At 47.8% G+C, this 25,496-nt stretch overlaps 1 protein-coding gene across 1 annotated transcript in view; it reads left to right on the top strand.

The window, feature by feature from the left end:
• The first annotated feature begins 12,645 nt into the window (after positions 1–12,645).
• The window catches only part of Onecut1 (one cut homeobox 1), a 32,738-nt gene continuing 19,887 nt past the window's right edge, over positions 12,646–25,496 (top strand). The window contains exon 1 of the mRNA XM_027926212.2: positions 12,646–13,750. Within this exon, the coding sequence (XP_027782013.1) occupies positions 12,646–13,750 (1,105 nt within the window). The remainder of the gene's footprint in view (positions 13,751–25,496) is intronic.

Genomic DNA, 25,496 nt, shown 5'->3' with positions numbered 1-25,496 from the left:
GAGCCAGTCAGGTAGTGACAAAACTCTGCCTCTGGGTTCTGAAGAAGGTATCGGGAGGCTCTGAACTTAGCTTTGGGTTTGTTGCACCGCATTCGCTCTCTTAAAACAGTAACTCAAGATGTAAGTAAAAGTGTTTTCATTTTTTATTGATCCCACTAACATCTTTCATTATCCAGCATGTAGCCACAGCAAATTATTGCTCATTTGATACCAAGAATTCTATTGACCATCGCTTTCGTTGGAGAGAGAATTCTAACTACTAGCTGCTCTGTAGTCAGTCAGAGCTGAGGCTGAGAACACTACACAGCTAAAACAAGTAAATTGAGCCCTCTGCCTCCAGGAATTGATGGAGATGTGTTCATTACATTGGGCCACGTGAACATGCATAGAAATCTGCTTTTTGCTCTGCCAGTCGGCATTGCCCTCATGCAATCAAAAGGTCGGCCCCTTTGGAACAGAACTGTCTAATTGGAGGGCTGGACATTCGTTTGCCTCTCCTGTATCCCTTCTGGCAACTTCTTTTCAGTTCTGGCCAGGTTGGGCAATGAAATGATGCATTAGAAGATACCAAATGTGGACACAATTATTAAAACCGTGCTTCCTTTAAAGAAAAAAAAAACACTTCCTAAAATGTCTAGATGAGTGACTTTATGTAGTCACTCATAATTTCCTAAATAAAATTGCTCCATTCCCACCCCCTCAAAACTCCACGTCATTAGATACAGGCTAAATTGTCTGGGGACTGGGAAGCTCTAAGATCTGTGTCTGTTCTCCCTGGTCGGCAATGGGCATCCAGCCTCAATTACAGGGGAGACCGCTCCAGCGCTTGCTTCAGCCAGTGGTACGGAGAAGTCTGTGTGCCTAGAGAAGGCCTGACCTTCGACCCTCCAGGCTGGAGAGGGAGGTTCTCGGTTGAAGATGCAGGAGAAAGGATCTGATAGAGCAATGGAAGAGGCCAGGTTTGTTCCCTTAGAAGCTAATGGCAGAACCTGTCTTCACGATGAAAGGAGCTAGTGCTGCCCCACAGCAAGAACCGGACACCTGGACCTTGGGGCGTCTTCACCATCTCCAAGGCGGCCTAGACAGACTTTTCTGTAGGGATCAACACGTCCTCCATTCAGGCGTCTGAGGGAAAGGCAAAGGACTCTGGGGGTGCATTGGCCCGAACAAGACAGGTGCAAAAACAGAAATTCAAGCCTGTTTGGATGGGGAAGAGAGGGACGCTGTCAGATTTCCAAGAAACCAAGGATCCACATCTATTTCTCCTTAAGCCCTTGATCCAATAGGAGAGCAAGATAACCTTGGAGAAGCCATGCCCGTGGAGATTCCTCGGAGGAGATGGTTGGGTGTCATTTCCACAACTACCAGGAGATAAGCCTTCTCAGTTGGGTTCCAGAACAAAAAGGAGGACCAATTACTGATTCCACAAATGAATCCTGGCATGTGTATCCCGCAAACAGCGTCAATTCTCAATTGGAAGGTGCATTTAGGGGATCTAAGGAACCCAGCTTTGTATTATTTTCCTAATGATGCTGTTACATGTGTGTGAAACCACTGGCACTCTCGTGGACCATGCTCCATAACCTTTCATGGTCAGGGAGCCACTTTGTTCCAGTGTGGGCAGTGAACTAGTGAGAGTGTGTGCTTCACATGCAGGATGCTCACCCGAGAGTAGTAGAGTAGATTCTGAATTGGTTTGAGGATGATGGGAAATGTAAGATGAAATATACACTGTGGTTTTTTGTCTTTTCTTTTTTAGTTTTTCTGTTTTGTTTTTAATGAAGATAAATAACCTTGGGCTCAGGTGTAATCAATCCTCCCAAACACAGTGATATTCCTAGAATGTGCACATCACCCATAACACTTGAAGATTCCTGCCCAAAGGTTTTGGAAACCCCTTTTCTGGATTCCAGCCCAGATTCTGAAAACCTCTCAAGCCTCCGGGGGAAGAGAACTCATCCCACGAAGCAGCTGAAACTACACACTCAAAAGCACACACAGGGGTCTAAGGCTGGATGCTATCAGGAAGGCCAGCCGAGCTAACCACAAAGTGTATGACTCTACTGGAAACCAGAAACCAATAAGTCAGCAACACTCTAAAGTCATTTTGGGGAACAAGACCTGGAACTTGAGTTTGAGTTGAAAAGTTAGGGACAAGGGACAGATCACCCAGCATTTCTCTGGAACAAGGCAAACTGAGAACTAACCAGCTGCACTGGCATTGCAGCAAATTAGAGATTAGGAAATTTATTTCCCTCCTACATACAATAAGACACAAATCCTTCAACCTGGAGCTCACCTCTGTGCAGGGAGCATCCGGCTCCCCACATTGCACTTTCCAAGTGGCCCACTAGCCTTCTCCAGGTTTTGCCAGGCAAATGAAGCAAGAAGTACTCGATAGTAAATTATTTTGTTCAGGCTTCTGTCTTTTTATGAAAATAAAAGCCAACACTTTGTCATTTTTAATCACATAAGCAGACAATAAATCTAATTTTGATATTGATTTTTTTCCAGAATCAAGTGATTTTTTGCAGTGTCTGTTGTGTTTCCTTTCTGAAGAAGGGCCTTGTGTTTGAGATGGTGCGGCAATGAGACTGAGTCTATGCAGCCAGAGCCTTTCTGAAACACGTAGTTGATGGCGGACTTTGAAAGCAGATAGCTGAGAAGATTTTTCTCGCGTGGCAGGAAGCTTCATTTTTCTCTAATTATCTAAATAACAGTTTCAACTTAGCCACTCCTGGCAAAGACAGTTAAGGCTTGACTGGTGCTTTCAGTGATTAAGGCCTCTGAGATGAACTTTATTTTAAATTTTTTAGTAAAATCAAGTAAATAAAAACAATAACCCCAAAATATGAAGCTGTCAGAGGCCTACACCACGGCACTGTGGAGAATTAGCCAGAAAAGCTGTCCCCACCCCACACAGATGACAAGCCCCAGACTTCAGACCTGGGTCACTGGAACATGGATAGTAGTAGCAAAGACCTAGCTGAGAAGCACTGTGGAAGCCAGTTACAGCAAAGTCGCAGTGGCTCACCTGAGCCTCCTTAGTCTCTCTCCTTTTTCAAAAACAAGATTAGTTTATGTTGATGCCAAATGAAGCCAGCACTTTTCATATGAAAGTACAGATGTACAAAGATCTGCACCAGACCCCACCTAGAGAAGGAGAGGGAAGGAATAAAGAACAAAGTTAGAAGTAAAGAATAAGAACAATATGGAGAAAGGGGGGAGGAAATAAGAAAAGTGGAGAAGGAAGGAAAGAAGGGAAAAATGAAAAGGAAGAAGTGAGGAGACAGAAAGGGAAGGGAAGAGAAGTGGAAAAAGCCGGGGAGAGATGGAAGGCTGGTGAAGAGGAAGGAAAGAAGAGGAGAGACAGAGAGAGAAATTTAAAAGTATATAATGAAGAAAAGTGCAAATTTGTCCAGTCTATGAGAAGGAAAGTGAGATTGCCCCTATCTACCTGAGCCTTTTCTTGCAGCTCCCGAACGCCCCTCCTCCCTTCCTACTGGAATCCAAAAACTTAGGTCTGGCCTTTCTGTGCTGCCAGAAGGGGACTACCAATACCTACACAAGCTTCTCCAGCACCGTTCCATTGCTACCAGGGGTCGACCCCTCTACGACTCAGATGGTAGAGGACCCTGGCTGGGGGAAGGGACCAGACGGCTCTACGCCCAGCGGAGGGGGGATGGGACCTGGGCCTGCGATTGACCCTCGGGCTCTGACCTTTCCCGCCGTCCTCTAGGGTCAGGATTTAACCTTTCGCTTCCCCACTCTGCGCCCTCCTCCTTCTCAGTGGCCCTCGGCTAGAGGGGAGGAGAGAGTGGGTCGATATTTGGGGCTGGCAGGGAGGGGGGCCGGCGCCTGTGCCGAATTACTGGAGGATGGGGCTTAGACCAGAGAATCCATTCTCTCCACCCGCAGGAACGCCGAGCCTAGCGGATCCCGCGCTTGCCGAGAGCCGGATGCCAAAGCCCATTAAACTTGGGGCCTGGTAAAGAACCCGCTAAGACACGGGGAAGGAGAACAAGCTTTTCCCTCAGTTTTTCCGCCCCGTCTAGAACCATTTCTCTTCGTATAAAGCCCTTCCTCTCCTGCTCAGGAAACGGCCACTAGTTTGCATTTGGGAGAATCCCGAGAACCTTAGCCAGATGGGCAGGAGGCAACAGTGCAGACCCGGACCAGGGTCCCCCCGGCACGGTCAAAGCATTAGACGTCCCTCTGGGGGCAGGTGCCTAGAGAACCAATAGAGAAATCGGGCCAAAGTCCCAAGCCGCTGGGCCCCACTGACCTTGCTACCTGTCCCTGCCCAGACTGTAGAGGGACAAGCCTCCCGCCAGCCCTATTCCGCCAACTTCCAAACGCTTCAGCGACCGGCGCCCCAGAAGGCTCTCCCCGCGGGAACCAAGGCAGAGGGAGCAAACCGGAGGCTGCTGAGGCCGCCGGAGAGACCCTGGCTCCCCAGTTCCGCGTGGCTTGGGGTTTTCGCGGTCTCCCCAGCTGGAGCCAGGGCCGCCAGGAGCCAAGAGCGTTAGGTTCAAATGCATCAAAGCTCTGAAGTCATTTATCCGGTTTCATAAATAATTTTCTTATTACACTTAAGCCCGATCCCTGCCCCCTTCCCGTTTTTATTGCGGGGTTTCAGTGGCTAAAAAGTTTCTAAGTCGGGTGGGCCGTTGTTTTCCTTTTTCCATCATTAACATCATTAATATAAGCTATCAATAACCCTGTCGTTGGGAGCCGAGTTTCACGGTATTGATCCACGCAGCTATTCATCTCTGCCATGCAAGACACGGAATAATTTTCGCATTACAGTAGCTTGGATTTGCTTTTAATTCATATTTAAAGCTGCAACCGGCTCAGTGGAGCGCTCTGCGAAAGACTAGAGGCGCCTAATTAATAATAAGTTAGAAACGAAGGAAGGCACCGGCGAATAAATAATTAATACAGACATCTATGTCTCTTTGAATATTGCTCCTTTAAAAATTTAGACTTACCAGGACTATACTGTAAGTCTGCAATTTATATTGCGGGGATGATTTAAGAAAGCTATTTTTCCCTTGAAATACAATAGTAAATAATTTAGTGTTTTGCAAACCTAAGTTTCTTCATTGGCCAGCTCTTCTGGTTTGTTTCTTCCAGGTGGAAAACACCATTTTTTAAAATAGTCATAATAAGATTCATAAATATCCAACCATAACCACCAGATTCATTTCAGATGGCTAGAATGGGAGCAAGATGGCTTAAAAGCCCAGTTTAGGGTATCCTGCCCTGGAGAGGTGCTGGGGTTGCCACATATAAGGTGGGGTTTTGTTAGGGAGAAAACAACAACAACAAAATAGTCACTGGCCAGTGACTTTAGGCTTTCGCTTGTGTTGGAGGGAACAGAGTTTGAAGTAAAACCCAGGGTCTTCAAAAGATGCCAGGAGAGAAAAAGCTGGGATTTAGAGGATCCCTGATTTCCTCCATGGCAAAAGCGAAATCGGAATCTTTAGAGAAGGGCTCTTAAGACAGGATTGTATTCCAGGATAGTCAGGATCTACCTGTGGGCTAGAGGCAAATAACAAAATTCAAGGAGGTAGGAGTGACTGAAAACCCTTGGAGGTTTTTGTGTGAGACTAGGATTTGTTTGCAGTGTTGTTAGCAATATTGATTTTTTTGTTACTCGGATTAATGTATGTTAAACAGGAAAATACAGGCAGTAGTCAAGTGTATTATAATCATCTATTGTTTAGAGTTGAAGTTTCACTGTGTGGACGATGGTGCATTTGGACTGAGAGGCAATTCCAGGTATCTCCAAATGTTCTAGGTTCCGTGCAGCAGAACCCCCAAGAGGACTGGCAGTGGGGCGTGAGGGGGAGCTAAACCTGCAGTTCAGTAGCCTTCTCCCCCTTTAAAATTACAACCTCACCTATAACCAACCCACTATCTGAAAGTATCAGCCTCCACCCTGGACCTCCCTGGTCCTCTAAATTAATTTAAGAACTAAAGGATGCAGGTGTTCCTGTCCATCAGGGTCTCCAAAAGCTCTTCAACCTAAAACCCAGATTCCCCGCAGCCCCACAGCCCCACCACCAGGTCTCTTGGCCCTAATGACCATCCAGCCAACCTCTGGGACATCCTTTCAGGGCCGGACACTTCCTCAGCAAAGCATTGGAGGCCTGCGAGCCGGGCATGGCGCACTGCTGTCCTGCCTACATACAGATACAGGCCCACACGTGTTAGGCCTGAAAAAGACACCGGACCGGGAGGAAAACTCAGGAACAGCTATTCGGGCGCTCCTGGAGACCCTCCCGCCTGGACCCTTGGAACCTCAGAGAACCTCAGAGAAGACAGTCCCCTCCCCCTCTACTCCCCCACCCTCACCCTCCCCGCCCCCTCACAACAGCTGTGCTTTTGGGGCGCTCTGCTCGTGATAGTCCACAGGTCCCACGTCCCTGCCCAGCATTGGCGCGTTAGAGATCAGTCTGTGTACTCTCAGCTTTTCCTCCTAACCCCACTCCCGAGCCCTGGGTCACCGCATTTATGCCACAAGACCCCGAAAAGCTCTCATGCACAAAAACTAAAGGACTCTAACATGATCCCTCGAGTATCGGGCTAGTTCAGGAAGGAGCAAGCCAAGCAGGGTCTGGGGAAAATACAACTGGACGCTTGGAGACTCCATAATCCTATGCCTGAACGGCTCTCAGGCCAGAGGGCAGGTGCACTTGCCCTGAGCCCCGGGTCCGAAACACGGGGGCTGGTTGTTGTGCCAGCCGGGAGGCGGAGGGAAGCAGAGGAGGTGGACAAGAAGCGGAAGGCCGATCGGGTGGGAAGGGCAAGAAAAGAAGGTAAAGTATCAGAAGGCAAGTGTGAGAGATGAAGAGGGAAGGGAAAAGACTTGGGAGAAAGCAAGAAAAGGCCGGGGTCCAGCCCCAGCAGGCCCCAGGAGAGAGACACAGGCAAGGGGTGAGGAAACCAGAACACCAGCGTTTTATTTTTAAATCTTCTAGGTGTCTGCGGGTCAAATAAAGACAAGGGCGGTAACGATTATTCTGTTAAATCTATGGTACTTGACTGCGCAAACACTAATTGATTAGACACCAAAATGATTTGTTTAAAGAGTTTTCCTCCCCAAGTGCAGCTGCTCTCAGGTCCAGGTCCGCATTACCCCGCGAGACTGCGGAGGAGTTCGCCAAGTGGGCCCGGCGCCCCGCCGCCTAGCCCGCAATCTGTGTAGGGTCGGGTGGCTGGTCCACGCTCAATAGGCCTGAGGGTACAGGCTGGACGGCATCCGGTGACTTCTGCTCTTAGGGACCACCTCGAAGGGATTTTGCTACACCCGCCTCCTCTAAATTGCACCGAGGAGGAGCCCCCTCTCTTCCCTCTCTCCTTTCCAGTCCCCAGCCTTGGAAGTCAACACCTGCCCGTGGTTAATTCGGCGTACTGTCCCCCAAAAGTGGAAGCATCGAAAGAACAGCATTTCCGGCGGTCTAAAGACTGGAAAATTCACCGCCCCGGAGGCGTGGGTAGGTTCCCTTTGTAATATTCTTCAACGTTGTAAAGTGACCAAGAAAGAAAATCCGTGAAGGGTTGACGGTTGGCCAACTTCTCCAGAATCGCGCCGGTTGCGACTAGCACAGTCCTGTGGCCAGAGAGTCACCTAGGAACCTGGACCCCCTCCTTCATGCTCAGGACGTCAGGACACCCACTCTTCCTTCAGCGCTCTTGGTTCGAAGCCTTGAAAAGCTCTCGCCAGAGTGGATGACTGCCGGAACGGGATTTCAACCCAGGTGACGCTGCCTCCAGTTCAGCTAGGGAACCTAGAAAGGGGAGCGGTTTGCTTCCTGCACCCAGGAGGTAACAGACACACCAGGAGTGGTCTGATGTTCCAGGATGGCCACTCAGGTGGCTCTTGGTAGGTCTGGAATTTCTAGGGTTGGCATGAGCTGACAGCCTTTCAGCAGAGTATCCTCTCTTTGGGATTTGGAGTTACGAGTAGAGTAAGTTGAAACAAAGAAAAGTGCGAAAATGCCGAATTTTTAAAAATTCACGCGTGAAAACCGAATTTAAGAAGGAAAAAGTAGGGGAGAAGTTAACGAAAAGGTGAATAAAAACTATAGACAAAAAGATGATCAAAGATTGAAAAAGAAGGCCAGGATAATTGGTAACTTCCTTGTCCCAGAGTGAGGGTCACTATTTTTTTTTTTCCTCTCAGTGTTGGAAATTGAACCCAGGGCCTGGAACCTAGTATCTTTCTATAACTGAGCTACACCCTCAGCCCAGTAACTTGGTTTTTGTGTTTTAAAAAATTATTTTCAATAGCAAATCACCAATCCAGTCCCTTCTATGTTTCTTGATAATTCTATTCTAAGCCAATAGTAATTTTCTGAATGAAATTTCTCCAGAGATGGGAGGACTCCCGAGGAAGACAGGAAAGCCCAATGGGAAGCACCCAGGATCAAATCCTTCACCCCCAGCTATCAAGTGCTTTATTGTAGTTAGATATCAAGGAAATGGTTCCACACCAGCAGTTTAATTCTAGACTGAATGTAGTCATCAGAAATGATGATGAATTCCATTCTGAGGCTCTAGCCAAGGAGTGGGTCTTCCCCTGGGACCTTGGAGATATTTGCTCTGACACCCAGGATTGCTGTTTGTGATACCAAAAAATGAAAAGTACATGTTTGATGGCTCAGGGGGGTCTAGAAACATTTATTTGGAATGGTCCTGAAGACTGGGAAATAATCCTGTATTACACCTCTACTACTCACAAAGAAAAATAAAGTATTAACTTTGAAACCAATAGGAGCTTCTCAGAGAACTTTGTGTGGTCAGCATTTCGAAAAATGGGCTGCTTCTTTTAATTTTTTAAGCCTGATGGGGTTGCCTGGAGGGTTGCCTGGCAAGCTGTAGAGCATCCAGCATGAGAGTGTACCTGCTCGTCCCATCCCCCCAGGCTCTTCTTCTGACATTTACAAAATAAATATTTTGAAATCCTTGTTTCTAAACTGAAAATATTGCCAGCAACAAGTATCAAGTCAATAGTTTTATTTTCCTTTTTTAGAAAACATATATACTTGTAGTAATTTTCTGATGTTGATTAGCACTTTTTTTCTTTAAATTTCCTGCAGCTACTCAAAATCTAAGTATCTAATTATAAGCCTTCCTCTCAATCACATTCATTGACCTCCAAGTATCAAAGAACTCTCCCTTGTACTGTAATTCCCTCCTTCTCCATACTGCATCTAATGTGGACGAGGCATTGTGTGGGGCAGATGGAAAAGAAGGGGGGGGGGAATGACAAAAAAAAAATGATCTCAGCCCTCCCACAGTTGGCAATCTATCTAGTGCCTCTCCATCCCCACACATGCACTCACCTTAACTAGGCCTGAGAAGAGCACCCTTCCTACCCATCATACATTCTTAGTAAATTGGAGTTTTGTAAGAGGTCAAGGAAGAAAAATATTCTGACTGAGATCACTGCAACTCATCAACTGCAGGAAGACAGTGGTTAAATAAAAGGTGTGAATAGCCAAGAAAAATGAGGGAGATTCACAGACCCAAGCAAGTCCTTCACAGGCATTTTGGGAGTAGGGGGAGTACCAGGGATTGAACTCTGAGGACTCAACCACTGAGCCACATCCCCAGCCCTTTTTTGTATTTTATTTAAAGACAGGGTCTCACTGAGTTGCTTGGTGCCTCACCAGTTGCTGAGGCTGGCTGTGAACTTGAGATCCTCCTGCCTCAGCCTCCTGAGCCATTTTTGAAAATGTTTTAGGAAAAGTGTGAAATATTGAACTAAGCAAGGCCAACACATACTTGCCCAGATTTTTCCCTTCACTTCCCCTTAAGTGATCAACATCAAAACAGGCCCCCTTTTCAAAAGTCCCTTTGTGGATGGGTGAAGTCAAGCTCACCTGATCCAAGCCCCCTTAAGGTGGCCACCAGGGGATCAGCTAGGAGCCTCACAAGGAGGGTTTCCAAGATCAAGCCCCTAATTAGCTACACAAAGAGAAAACCATGAACAATTTGTGTACTTGGTGGTATTTACTTCTTTCTTTTAACACACTGCCTTTTGGGATGAGAGTTGTCATAAGGGCAATCTGTAGGATTAAAATATGGGAGGGGGTGACAGTTTAGCTCAAAGGCTGCCTGCTATTTTAACCCATTGTTTGGGCTCATATGCAAGGCCAATGTTCTATGCTATAAGAAAAGAGAGCAGAAACAATATTTTTAAAAAAGCTTCCCACCAACAAACTGTGATGTACTAGACAACAAATGTATTATGCTTGTGTATATATGTGTATGAACAGGTAGATATAGATATGTTGAAATAGAGTGATTGTTTTTCTGAGTTTATTTTGGCCAGTGTATTTTTCCCAAAGGGCTTTTCCTGGCCAGGGGAGGAGGGATATTCCTCAATGTTCACTGAGCAAGTAGAAATGATGTCCACTGAGATGAGCCCCCATTTTCAGGGCCTCCACAGAAATTGCTGGGATAGGATGAGATTGTTTCTGGGACAGCCATATTAACCAGCCCCAGAACAAGGCATTTTCAAGGAAGTCAAACTGACTGTGCCCACTGACTGTGACCTACCTGAATCATGATGTTGGCCTGTGGTGGGTGGAACCTAGGCAAGGAGATGGACCTGACTAGTTCCTACCCTAGCTGATGGGTACTTCCCTAAAGGTTGTCCAGCTGAAACTTTCTTATTGGAAGCTCAACCACCACCATGATACCAACTCAGCCCTGGCCTCTTCAAGGGTCTGGGAACATTTACAGTGGAAACACCGGTGGTGAATTTCAGCCCGGTGTCTCAGCAAACAAACCTATGATTTGAGTTTGTTGAGTTTGGCCTAGTACAAGCCACACACAAACTTTATTTTGTATCTAGGCCCAGATACCCTGGCTCTGAGAATCTGTCCCCATTGTGAACACAGCTCGCCCGCGGCTGAGGCTCGGCGCTGACCCGGCCATAACTGCCAAGGGCCGGACAATGGGCACATCTGTCCTTTCTCCGAGGGATGAAAGCACCTAAGCGGACACGGCTCTGCCTTTTGTTACGGATTTTTTTTTTCTTTTCTTTTGTAAATGAAAGAAAGCCGCGGCATGTGGCGGCCGGGTGTACATCCCACACTGGGGGCTTCTCCACGCGTCCAGACCTAAGAACCAGGTTTGATTCCGTATTGGAACATGACAGTGGAAAGGGCAAAATTACGTCCGAAGCTGAATTAATTTTCAACCGGAGGCTTCTTCAGGGACGCTGGGAAAGGGGCGTCCCTACGGGCCAAGCGGAGACCCGCGTGGCAGCGTTTACCCGGCCTATGTCAGTACTTTTCACAAGCAGCGGCCTCTGGGTGCTTTACCAGGAGAGCTTCGGAGGCAACCCTACCAACCGCCCGAGCCTTGGCGGCCCCCTCAGCACCGGAAGTTAACAGGGGAACCCACCAGGGCACTCCTACCCTCCTCCTTCCCCCTCCCCTCTGAGTCACTGGTGAAGCGGGCGTGCAGCCTTAATTATGAGCTGCGCGGAAGAAGGACACAGGCGGCTAGGGACAGCGAGGTATGGACTCTTGGCACTTAATGCTCCTTCCCCAGGGCACGGGTAAGGAAGGGCGGGCAGAGGAGTGTCTGGGAGGATGAAGGATGCCTGGTCAACAGCTGCCAACCTGACCGAGACCTTTAAGATATTTAGGGTTCCCTTCTCCAATAGGCGAACATTTATAAGGGTGCAGAAAGCGCCAACTTACAGCATCTCTCCGGGAAATAGAGCTTAGTGGGCCTGGGTGAAAGGAGTGATGACACAATCCCCAGCTTCCCGGGCAACCTTCCCCGGGAAGCAGCAACTATCGAGAGAAGAGCAAAGCTCCGAGCATAGCGAGCCAACCGTGGTAGGAGCCTGGCAGAAGCGTCCTGGGGCTAGAAGGAAAGAGCTCACCAGTGCAAGGGAGGCGAGCGGGAAGCAAGTCTCCCGAGATTGCGGCGGCGGCCCCAGGACGCGCTCCGCCCCAGTTCATTGCACGTGCCCACCGCTTCCAGGCCATCCGGCGCCGCTGGAAAGGCGCAAGACCACCCCCTCCCCACTTCATTTGTACGGGGACTTCAGGGGCTGGGATCGCGGGGACTCAGGGGGCGGGGCCGAGCCGTACGCATGCGCAGTACGACCGGTAGGCGTGAGGGCGGGCCGCTGCAGCGGCGGCGGCGACTGAACCGCGGCCAGAGAGTCTGCAACAGTAACCGAGCCATGGCTCGAGCTGGCGAGCGGCGCGGGCAGGCAGCAGCCGTGGCAGGCGCGCCGGTCGCGTCAGGGGAGCCGGGGACCTCACAATTCTAAGAAAAGGGGCGAGAGGGGACCAGGGCTAGGCGGGCTGGTGGCATCGCGCTCTCCCAACAACGCGGATCCTTTTTGGAAATTAATATTTTTTAAAAGCGGAGGACGCAGAGGGGAAGGTGGGGTTGAGAGGAAAGGAGACATACACACACATACACACGCGTACACACACACACACACACACACACATACACACACTCATACAGACCCACAGTGAGAGGAAGGAAGAAAGGCTACAGTCGCTGGCAGCCAATGTGAAGACCGGACTCCGTGCGCTCCTCGCAGCCTCTGCCCGGCCACATCGATGTTGTGTCCGCCGCCCGCTCGCCGGGATCACGATGAACGCGCAGCTGACCATGGAGGCGATCGGCGAGCTGCACGGGGTGAGCCATGAGCCGGTGCCCGCCCCTGCCGACCTACTGGGCGGCAGTCCCCACGCGCGCAGCTCTGTGGCACACCGTAGCAGCCACCTGCCTCCCGCGCACCCGCGCTCCATGGGCATGGCGTCCCTCCTGGACGGCGGCGGCGGAGGCAGCGATTACCACCATCACCACCGAGCCCCTGAGCACAGCCTGGCTGGTCCCCTGCACCCCACTATGACCATGGCCTGCGAGACTCCCCCAGGTATGAGCATGCCCACCACCTACACCACCTTAACCCCTCTTCAGCCGCTGCCGCCCATCTCCACCGTATCGGACAAATTCCCCCACCATCACCACCACCACCATCATCACCACCACCCGCACCACCACCAGCGTCTGGCGGGCAACGTGAGCGGTAGCTTCACACTCATGCGGGACGAGCGCGGGCTGGCCTCCATGAATAACCTCTATACCCCCTACCACAAGGACGTGGCTGGAATGGGCCAGAGCCTCTCGCCCCTCTCCGGCTCGGGTCTGGGCAGCATCCACAACTCCCAGCAAGGGCTTCCCCACTATGCCCACCCCGGAGCTGCCATGCCCACCGACAAGATGCTCACCCCCAACGGCTTCGAAGCCCACCACCCGGCCATGCTCGGCCGCCACGGGGAGCAGCATCTCACGCCCACCTCGGCTGGCATGGTGCCCATCAATGGCCTTCCTCCGCACCACCCCCATGCCCACCTGAACGCCCAGGGCCACGGACAGCTCCTGGGAACGGCCCGAGAGCCCAACCCTTCGGTGACCGGCGCGCAGGTCAGCAATGGAAGTAATTCAGGGCAGATGGAAGAGATCAATACCAAAGAGGTGGCGCAGCGTATCACCACCGAGCTCAAACGCTACAGCATCCCACAGGCCATCTTCGCGCAGAGGGTGCTCTGCCGCTCCCAGGGGACCCTCTCGGACCTGCTGCGCAACCCCAAACCCTGGAGCAAACTCAAGTCCGGCCGAGAGACCTTCCGGAGGATGTGGAAGTGGCTTCAGGAACCCGAGTTCCAGCGAATGTCCGCGCTCCGCTTAGCAGGTGAGCGGGCCAAAGAGCTTGGCGCGTAAGCGAGATAAGGGACTTGGAAACTCAAGGGCCTGAAGGTGGGAGGGAAAGAGTAGGCAGAGCTTTCATCCTTCCCTCTCCTTAGAAGGGGTCCCTGGGCCTGGAAGAGCCAGCACACGGCTTCGGAAGCAGATTACCTCCTTCAGGGTTTAGTGCAATGGGCTGTGGAAGGCCCTGGGAGCTAAGCTGCAGCGGCCTCGGTGACTCTAGGGGCGCATTTGTGCTGTGGACCGCGCTGGAGGGTCACACAGCCGGAGGAATCTTCGAACCTGTTAGCACACAGTCTGTGCATAGCTTCTCAGCTGAGCACTCCGGGTTTGATAAGTGGGGTTGGGGACACGCGTGTCTGGAACTGCGCTTAGGTGCTCCCTTTCAGTACCCTCAAGTGCATATTCGGGCGCTGGGCTGGAGCTTGCCAGCTGCCAGTAAAGGTTTGGCTGAACTCGCTGCGGCGACCCCTTCCTGGGCTCATTTGGCACCAGTAAGGCTCCGGAGAACCGCACTTTTAAGAGTGCGGGCAAACCGTTCCCAAGTTATGGAGCGGAGTGTGTGCAGAGGGGACGCGTCGGAAAAGTTGGTACACACTGAGTGTGGAACCGACGGTGGAAAGGAGAGGGAGGAAGGCAGACAGTACCGAGATCCAGGTGAGAACGGCAGAGCAATAAGGGAGCTCGCAGCGAAGGCCAGGGGCCACCTTCGCTTGCATTTTTTACAAAAAGACTTGGCATTTTGTTTTATTCCTCTTAGTGACTTTCAGTCTGAATCCCAGCGCAGGAGGGTGGGAGTATGTAAATGACCCCCAAGTCTGCAAGCAAAGGTCTTCTGGGCCCAAATCCCAAGCCGGCTGTTTTGTAGTTAAGCGGTAAGGTCTCGGTGGCGCTGCGTGGACAGCGCGCCTGGCTCCCCTAGACTGCAGATAGGCCGAGGAGACAGCTGAACCCAGCCGGAGCCGCACCGGGGATTTCGGGCGGATTCGACGACCTCTGAAGACCGAGGACACGAGGGGAGATAGAGCCAAGGGCACCCGAGGGCAGACTGGGTTTAATGAGACCGGGGCGGAGGTTGCCAAGTTGATTGACTCCTGTGTCCATGCCCCCCCAACCCCGCCCCGCGCGCGCAACTCAGCTTGGCGCCGGGGCCTGAGCCTTGGCGAAGAGAAAGGTAAAAGCCGGAATGAGGGTTTGTTAATTAACTGATCGTTCTCCATTAATTCGTCCCTGGAGAACGAGAGACAGTCAATCCGCTCTGAGCCGGGGGCACTGAGCCGTTTCACAGTCTAAAATCAAAGCGTAAAGCCGAAACCCCCTCCCCCCATCTCGTGCCTGCCAATAAGAAGCTAGAGGGAGGCAGGTGCGAGTGAGCTTGAGATTCGAGCCTTGAAGCGACCCAAAGCGTTCCTTGGGTCTGGGCGCTTGAGGTCTTCGGTCCGGAGCACCAAGACTGAGCCTCTGTCCTGTGGGGTTTTCAAGCCTAGTTTGGCCTTCGCCAAGCGACGTTTTCTGGCATATTCCTGCTGCCTGCAGCTGGAAACCAGGCGAGGCAGCAGGTAAGGAGACCGAAGGGAGAGGCTGACGGAGTATCTCAGCGAATCCTGGGCTCCGGTGTTTCCACTCTCTAGCACTGGGACCACCATCATCTTGCCCCGCGTGGGTGTCTGACCAAAACCCTACGAACAGCTGAGGTTCGTAAGAGGGTGGACGAAGGGGTCACTCCCTGCCCTGACTGCTCAACCTGACTGGGCATCCAAGGTAGTGTATCTTCACAGGCCCACCGCAAGGCTGGAGTTCGGGACCTTTTACCCGAACAATGCTCGCCTAGAAGCCACCCAAACTCAGCGAGTGGGACGGAGAAAAATGGAAAAGAGGTGAAACGAAGGGTACTCCCTCAGGGGAAGTCCAGTGCCCCACCCCACCCCCAGTCAAAGCTGTTACTCCAGACTTCATCGACCCGCCTTTCCCCACTTCTTCTGGTCTTCCCCTGGCATATTCCAGCCCGTGCCTTAGAAACCGATCTAGTGCTCTGTTCTAGGTGTGTGCCCTCTGATCTCCAGGCGTGGAGAGCTGAGGTGGTGAGTAGAGAAAAGAGTCGCGACCCGCACAACAGAGGCAAGGCCTGGAGGTGCTAGGCAGGTACTCATTGAAGAGGCGCTTGCCTGGGCACCTAGCAGCCTGTGTCAAGCCGGATGCTCTTTGCCCCAGGCAGGTGGCCTTTTCCTAGAAAAAGTGCAAAATAGGAGACTCTGGCTGGACACACTTTTTTCAACAAACCCAAGGGGGACTTGGTGTCCTGATACTTGGATGGAACCTCGAGTCTTCTACTTTTGATTCCACCCCCCAGACTTAAAGGGGTGGGGTGGAGGGCTGGAACTGAGCATGAAGTGCTGGCCAGGAGGGCCCCATGCAGGGAACCCCTCAAGCCACAAACGCATGACCTATTTTTAAACCACTGAGTAACAGCGATTGGAGTCCTTAACAATTTCTTACCAAAAGAAAAAAAGAAAGAAAATTAAAAAACGTGAAGTCGTTTTTTGAACCCTCCAAATGATGTCTAGGCTAGGAGTGCAGGATCCTGAAAACCAACTTGGCCTTGGCTTCAGGATCTTGGTGCTTGTCCTCCTCCACCAGCTCCCCAATGCAGAAGTGCCCCCTTGTAGCTTTGCTTGCTATTGCCCTCAAAGACAGGGGCCAGCAATCTCCTCCCTATCCTCATGGGAATCAGAATCACACTGAGATGTGTTCCTTCCCTCCTCAGCCGGAGGGAGGGTGGCTTCTCCATTTACCTCTGTCTCCTACATTCCACACAGCTTGTTGCCAATGGTCAAAACCTTCTGCATGTGGCAGCATGTTTGGAGAGGTGCCTTTGGTCTGGAATTTTCAACTCTGGTGGAAAATGGGCGACAGAAGGAAATTCTCACCAAATTAACTACCTTTTTAAAAAATCAATATATGTTCTCTCAATGTTATACTTGCTACTTCCCCATTACAACACAGTGCGACTGGGCTCGCGGCTGCTTCTGATCCTGAGTGGGATGGGGGACCTGGGCTAGGGGTGTGCTCTGCCTCTGACGTGGGTGCCTATCAAGTCGCAGGAGATTAGTTTCCAATTAAAGATTTCAGAAGGCTTTGGCTGCACCGCAGGAGCTACCAGCGCTGGAAGAGACGGCAGCAGATACCCACCAATAGGCAAGGCACAGTAAACCTAGGAGGCTGTCGCTCACAGGCCCATGGTTCCGAAGTGGGTAGCTGCTGGGCCACTCTAACACTGCAGGACTGGCAGGCGAGGAAGCCTCCAAACAGTACGGGGGAAATGGTCAGGCCTTCAGCACCCAGGACTTCGCCCCTTTACTGGTCATGTATTTGACCTAGAAAGTCCTGGAGGACCTGAGCCAGGGGGACTGGGTTCCACGTAGAGGCGGTGATGAGAAAGTCTCGCCCGATCCAACCTGGACTGTGTTTGCTGTTAGTGGCCTTGCGGCCTGGTTGATTGATAACTGGCCCCGCACAAGTCCATTTGCTTTTTGTTAATATTTACCTCGGCCAGTGACATTTCAACTGTCCCGTTGCCTCCCTGGGCCACAGGAGCCAGGCAGGAATGCAATGTTGTGCCCTAGGAACCGCACTTCCTCAGACCCTGGGCCAGGAGAAAAGACAGGACCGGATGTGAGTTCAAGGGAGCTGTAAGGGCATGGGCTCAAGAATGGGAGAAGGCGCCAAGGGACGGGTTTCCTTGTGCTCAGCCTCTCGGAGCAGCTGCTCCTAGCCTGCTGCGTGTGAACAAAGAGCCCAAGGGGCGCAACCGACCGTGTCCAGCTAGAAGCCTGGGGGAAAAGGTCTGGAATGACCTCCTTCCAGCATGGTCAGGGGATGGCCTGTTGTCAGAAGAAGACTGAGAGTCCCAGAGCCTGCCCAGGATGAATGTTGGCAATGAATTATGGATTCCATGGGGAAAATATCTCTCTCTCTCTCTCTCTCTCTCTCTCACACACACACACACACACACACACACACCACTGAATTACAAAATCCAAAGGTCTTGGAGACAGTCACTAAAAGGCTCTGCAGCCTTTCTCAGCCTCTGTCTGCCCCCTTGAGGGTGTGTGAACTGTAAGGGGTCCCCTATAGTTCCCTCTGTGCAGTCCCCAGAGGAAATACATGCCCCATTGAAGGAGGGGTGTGCCCATAGGGTTAAGAAGACTTATTCAGGTGGTGAAGAGTGAAGCCTGTTAGTCTCACTGGAGTGGTCTAACCCTGCTTCTGAGGCTTGAGGAAACCTGGTGGCTATTGTTTGGGGACCTTGGTGTCAGTGCAGGGAGGATGCCCACAGAGACAAACCCCACAGCCTGATCAGAGGATGTCTGGTTCTGGCAGTAGGTGCAGCCCCGAGCTACTTGGAAGCCTCCAGAGAGCCATCCACATCCTAGATCAAAGGTCCAGGGCACCACAATCGCTTAAGACTCAGCCCGGACATCTTCACTTACAACTGATACTTGGGACCAACAGTACCAACAATAACACGGTTATGTTGTAGCAGCAAAGTGACCCAGAGCCCAAGATGTGTCTTTATTTTCAAGCTTTAAGTGCTCTGTGAGTCAAGCGGGTGCTGAACTGCTGGGCTCCCGGATTCCCTTCGTTTGGACTCACCTTCTCCGGGTTGCCAGACTGACTGAGCTGCGGAAGCTGCGCGCGCCCCCTGCGGGCCGCCGGGGCTAGACGCCCAGCAAGCGTCCGTTGTTTAGCCTGCTGAGAGGAAAGGGATGCTTGCTGAGTCTTTGTTTTTAGAACATCTCTGTCCTAGGGATTTTCAAACCGATAACTATTTCGATATGAACAGGGTGTGGAGGAGGAGGAAGGGGATATCAAATTAACCTCAACAATGCCTAGGGCTGCCCCATCCATGGAGACAAAATTTTCATCTTCCCAAAGAACACCCCAACTCTTCCCCAAACAGGCGCATGTTTGGATTTGTTATCCAAATGATGCTTTTGCTGACATGTTTTTATTTGAGAAGATCAGAGTCAGTGTAAAAAAAAAAAAAAAAAAAAAAAAGGTAATGCTGGCGGTCTGAAGTTGGAAGTTGGGGCCAAGGGATATAGTTTGAGCGGATTAGTGGTTCCTTTGTTTTGTTGTTTCCTCTTCCAGCAAACCGACCCGAGTCAGGAGGCAGCTAGCTCTGAGACCTTGAGCTTTGGAAGTCTTTGTTTTCTCTCCTGTGGGGTGGGTGAAAGGGCATTCGGAGGCCAATAGGTCTGGAGCCCTGGAGCGGCTTCTCGGCGTCAGGACCCTGGACAGGGCCCCACCATCACGTCACCTAGTCTGCGCCCCTGAAAGGCGGCTGGGATGCCTGCTTTTAAAAAGTTGTAGTGAGAAAACGAAAATTAACAGTTAATATTCCGAAGTTTATGAGAGCATGAGGACCTGCCAGGAGTATATATAGTGGCAGTCAAGTAATCGAAAAGATCAAACCTATTGGCGTTGATCCGGTGGTTGATCTTTTCGTCCCCCACAGCAGCTTTGTGTATGCGTCTGAGTGCACGTGCACACCTGCTTATAAAATCGGAATTCGTGTCCCTGTGGGTGTGACAGGGGTTGGATCATTAAGCTAAAACGTTCAATTCAGTCCCTTTGATCCGCGTTGGGGAAAATCTATAGTCATCTCTAATCTACGAGGTCTTTAAGGAGGTTGTTACACGAGCTGTTTGATGTCATCATTTCCACCTTCATGGCAAATTCAGCTAATCAAACAGATGCTGCTGCCCAAAGTTCTCAGAAGAAATAGTTCTTACAGAGCATATCAGTAAAATTTATTCCCGATCTTCTTGTAAAGAAAAAAAAATCTTCAAGTCTAACGAATGCAGTGGGAAAATTAAAAAGGAGGCTCTGGGGTGTCTTGCTCCTCGCCCTCTGTAGTTAGAGGCCTTGTCCTTGAAGTGGCAGTACTGAGTGTTCTTTGTGAACTCCATATATTGGAATATTTAAACACACACTAAATACTGCACCTCAACCACAGAATATTCATGGGTGGAATGAGGAATAACTAGTTTCATTTCGGTCCCCACTAAAGCAGGTAAAATTGAATGGCCCCCAACCTAGGATAGCAACAGAAGGAGGCTTTTACAGAAGTCAGGATGTCAGAGAATCCATTTCTCATCATGCTAGAGAAAGACATTTAACAAATATTCACTAAATGTAATTTTTCATTATGTCTATTTAAATAAGATAAGCACCTTTATGAGAAGAAAGTCAAATTTCCACTTGAAAAAGATCAGTGTTATAGTGCATTAAAAAGGAAAAACTTGTTTCTAATTGAATGAATTTAGCATATAATCATAAATTCCTATCTCTTATCAGTAAGCTTTTTAATTTTTTTTAGTTGTAAATGGATCTTTACTTACTTATATGCAGTTCTGAGAATCAAACTCTGTGCCTCACACATGCTAGGCAAGCGCTCTACTGCTGAGCCACGACCCAGCCCTCTTATCAGTAAGTTTTTATAGGTTTTTATTTTAATATAAGTGTGTTAATACTAATGAAGCTTAATTTTTTTGAGATGATAGAATTGGATTAGTTGACTAGGCCAATCTCAAAACAATCATATAATACAAACATATAAATTATTTTGACACAAACATATAAATTATTTTTCCTGGGGTCTTGCAATAGAATCATCTACATATATCCCTCCCAAAATATGTTATATTATCATAAAATTGGAACAGTTTAGCTCTAGAAATATTCCTCTCCTTTAGGCAAGGTGATTTAATAAGATTAAATCTGAACATAACCAGACACTAAAGTATAATACATCAGATTTGTCAGTAATAAATAATAAAGGAAACTTAAGTTTGTTGTGCACATTATTGATTGTACACTACAGTAGGCACATATATATTCTCATTAAATACTCATCATCTATGCCAGTGGCTATTAAGTCTTGCAACACATTGGAATCACTTAGAGATAAAACGAACAAACCCTAATATCTGGTTGTAAAAACAGATATTTTGATATATTTTGTATGGAACATGACCTGGGCATCAGGTTTTTGTTTTTATTTATTTGTTTGTTTTTTTAAGACAGGATCTTGCTAAGTTGCCCAGGCTGGACTTGAATTTGAGATCCTCTAGCCTCAGTCTCCCAAGTAGCTGGCATTATATATATATGCCAGTACTCCCTGCATAATGAGGCATTGGGATATTGGCATTTTTAAGAGCTTTCCGGTGATTTTAATGTGCAGGGAAGTTTTGGAACCAGTAGTCTATGTGGTTACCATGATTTTCCCTGTTGCTTTCTTTATGGATGTTAAATAATTTTACCTGTACTAACACAACTGGAAAACACTGATGCCCTAAACTCAGCATTCCCAATTCAAAACCCATAACTCTTTTATCCTCTACCTCATGATTCTGTTGTGGGTTCAGGTCCACCAGGTCAGTGGACCTAGAGTGTGGAAATGTCTGATTCATGGTCATAAACACCCAATGGGAAGTCTGTGCAAAATAAAATTCTTGAAATTAGAGAGAATGTATTTTCCCTCTGGGACTCTCAAAGAGTGTTACTTATGGAAACTTCTTTCATTTTTACTCAAGACTTTTAAAAGAGATTTTTTATTGCTCTCCTTTGAAGAAGCAGCCAGGGGGAATGCAAGGCAGTAACAGAGCTATACATGGAACCCAAGTCTCTATCCATTTGTTCACTTAAACAATTATTGATGGGCAAGACCCATCTCATTAGATGTGCTCTGTGGGTAGGGCTAGCCCCTTGAGACCCATGCCTGGAGGAGGCCCCAAGGGCCCAGATCCTTCCATATTTTCAAGCATCGGTATTCTAATCTGCACTTGGGCAGCAATTACATTTCTTGGCTCCACATCAGTGCCTGCCTTTCAGTTCCAAAGCTTGACTGTTACTCATATTTTAGGACTCTGCATACATACAAAATAATCAATTGACTAAAACTCTGATTATATGTTGGCAATTGTCCAGAGGGCAACTTACAGTTTCCTTCAAACCCTGCATGCTTCCAGTCACCCATGTGTTTCTCATCTTTCTTTGCATATGCCATAGGGTACTCAGAATCGACAGTTTCTGAAATCACTCCTTTCGTTTTCGCATCTGGTGATGATCTCATAGTCCCAAAGAGAGGTTATCAGAAGAACACAATAAACTATGTGCTTTTCGCTTTCCTTCCTGTTGTCTTCTAAAACAGATCAATGGGGAAATTAAATAAACAAACGAGAGAAGTGCGCCACCTAGTGACCTCTGTGCTCACTGCCGGTTCCTCGACTGGAGTGCGTGAGAGGAGTGGCTAACGTGATTCAAGTATTGATGGAGTCACAAAAATCGTTCATTAAGGCAATTTAATCTTTGCTATTAAATGTCCTTCCAATTCATTTGGGGTAATTAAGATGCAGTTAAAGTGATTAAATTCTAATTACTTATGCTAGACAAAGACATATTTGTCACACTAATGCGGTTAGGGTAACTAAGGACTCAGAAAGAAAGTTAACATTTACTTCAAATGATGCAACTGAAAAAATCAGTTCCTCTTTTCATCATTAATCCAGTGAGCTGGGTGATTATGTAATGGCACTACAAGCTCATTAAATACGGGAAGTGCTGATTAAAATGACTGCTAGGAGGAAAACTTGAACTAGAAGTATCTCAATACCATTTGGTCAGCATTCCTGAGGCAAAATTACTTGAGGTTCTTTCCCTCCAAGCCCTCCACCCTGAAGTAATAAAACCCTCCTGACATAAAAAGGAGGATACCTCACAGAAAGCTCTTGTTATCAATCTGCAGATGTTGTTAAATGAAAAACAAAAATTATTTTTAAATGGTAAATGGATTCTTTGGGTGGCAGGGTGCATGGCAAATGGTTAGGAGTGGAGAAGAGAATTCCTAAAGTAAAAAGAATGGACATTTCCACTACAGGCTTTGGAAGCCACTTTCCTTTACACAAGCACCTTTCCTGTTATTAAGCTGTCCTTCTTTGCCTCTCAATTCCATTTTTACTGCCTTTGATGGATGGGGACAGACTCCTATTGCACACAATTATGCTACATTTGATTATTATACATGCTCTGAAGAGTGCTAAGTACCTCTACAGCAAATTGCTCTCTGTTCAATATTTTTCTACCTTCCTGTGGAAAGAGGCTTTGGATTATAAACCATCAACTCTTTGATGTTGTTTTGCCATAAGCTCCATGGTTCCCAGCCTCTTAGGATAGCTTAATTATGGGTGATCATAAAGTAATGAATGAATTTGAAGTTTGCCTTTCTCACAAAAATGGCTTCTTAAAGAGGTGCCTAATGTTTTCCTTGGGGCAGGGGGATAATCCAAGGGCAAGAATGATTAGGAATACCTTTCCTCAAGAGACCTGAGTCTTGTAGTAGTTTAATTTGTATATTGAAACCGTAGTTGTGCACTATTTATCTCATTGAATATTACATCATAAGCCAAAAAAGCTAGTTATCAAATTCATCAGTTACTTAATCAAACAACTACTTTGAAAACAAATTAGTTATCTGAATATTTAGCATCATTGTTAATTTTTTGGATCATGTTATACCATCTTAAATTACTGGATGAAAAACAACAACTCTGGATTAGGAATCAAGTGCCCTGGAGAAAGGTTCTTGCAGTAATTAACTCTTAGACCTTGTCAAGTAACTTAACCTTTCTGGGCTTTAGTCTCCTTAAATGTAAAATGAAGTATTTGGCCTTAGGGTTCCTGCCAGGTCCCACATTCTATGATGGATTGCCTTCTTTATTGTATCCACAGCAAAGTCCAGTAGGCACCCTGGTCTCTTATCTCAATTTAGTGCTCTGTCCCAATATTAAGGTCCAGCAAGGTGTGAGACTCAGGGCCCAACCTTATGAATGGAGTCTCAGGCCAGGCTTTCCAGCCAGGTGGTCCAAGGAAATAGCCCATCCAGTCAGGAATGCTGCCTTCAAAAGTGCCAGTTTGGGATTCCATGTCCTGGTAAAACAAGCTGTTATTGAGGATGGGGATCATCAGAAACTCAAAATAATAATAATAATAATAATAATAATTATTATTATTATTATTATTATTATTATTTGGCATCCACTTGTAACCCTGGACCTGCACATATCTAGCAATTCTATTCTTTTGTATATGTTTTGGAAAAACTCATGAGTATGCCTAGAAACCTAAAAAGACTGTTCATAGGAGCATTGTTGTTAAGACCAAAAACCTGGAAACAGCTTAAATGTCCACTAACAAGGAAAGCATAAATACATAATGATGGACTCATGTAGTGCAATAATATGCTGTTATAAAAATAAATGAGCCAGAGCTGTACATAACAATGTATATGAGTCTTTGGAACAATGTTGATTAAAAAAAAAAAAAAAAGGTAAGCTATAGAAAACCATACCAGAACAATACCAGTTTTACAAAGATCAAAAGCAAGCAAGGCAAAACCACTTACTGTTTAGAGATGCACAAATATGTGATTTAAAAAAACTATTTTAATAAAAACAAATTGGTAGAGTGCTTGCCTCGCATACACAAGGCCCTGGGTTCAATCCCCAGCACCACAAAAAAAAAAAAAAAAAAATGGGAGCACTTGCCTAGCACATGTGAGGCATTAGTGCTGAGTCCATCCTCAGCACCACTTAAAAATAATAAATCATATAAAGCTATAAAAAATGGGGCTGGGAATGTTGCTCAATGGGAGAGCACTTGTGCAGACTTACACAAGGCCCTGGGTTCCATCCCCAGCACCAAATAATAACAATAATAATAATTTTTAAAAACCCACAAATTCAGGAGAATGCTTGCCTCAGGTGAGGGAATGCAAGGAGGTAAGAGGAGAGGACATGCTTGTGGCTTCACAAGGCAGCTGACGTTCTAGTTCTGTTGGGTGGTGTATTCATAGTGTTCATTTTGTTACTGCTACATAACTTACAAACATGATGTATATTGTTTTGTAAGCAATAAATATTACTCAATTTGAACATTGAGGAGGAAGAGATTATTTTTGTCTGGCTCCCCCAACCCAAACAGTTTACAGCAAACAGATACCAAGACATCTTGTGTTGTCATTTAAGCAAGTCTTAGCTCTATACCAAATATTAACTCTCCTAGGGATTTTATTTATTTGTTTGTTTATTTGTTTATTTATTTATTTGTTATTGATGGACACAGTACCTTTATTTTATTTATTTATTTTTATGTGGTGCTGAGGATCAAACTCAGTGCCTCACACATGCCAGGCAGGCACTTTACCACTGAGCCACAACCTCAGCCCTCTCCTAAGGAATTTTATGTAGCCAATTGTGGACAGAGTTTAAGAAGTGAAAGAAGAAATTCATTAGATAAAAGAAAAAAGAGTTGATTTCTTCATTCATTTGAGCACTTATTCTAGCAGGTTCTGTGGTCTGGACTGGGGATGGAATGTACAACACACTTGTCTAGTGGGAAGAGACAGATGTCAGTTCACATCATGTGTGTGTGTTGGGGGATGGTTCCAGGGAGGAGAGGGCTGACTATGATGAAGGGACAATTTTGAAGACCTAGAGGATGAGTCAGACTTGGGTCAGAAATGGAGGAAGAGGTTTCCAGGAAGATTTCTTGTATATGAATTACTATATAACTGAAAGTTTGTTGCTTCCCCAGCACAGCTGAGTGACACTGTATAGTCCCATCAATAACAAAAGCCTTCTCCAAGGCTGTAGTTTTCAGTGGTGGGAGCC

This window comes from Marmota flaviventris, chromosome 2 (genome assembly GCF_047511675.1).
Source record: "Marmota flaviventris isolate mMarFla1 chromosome 2, mMarFla1.hap1, whole genome shotgun sequence".
Classification (NCBI taxonomy): Eukaryota; Metazoa; Chordata; class Mammalia; order Rodentia; family Sciuridae; genus Marmota; species Marmota flaviventris.
Note: the sequence above shows the minus strand (reverse complement) of the source record. Positions and strands in the feature narration are given on the sequence as shown.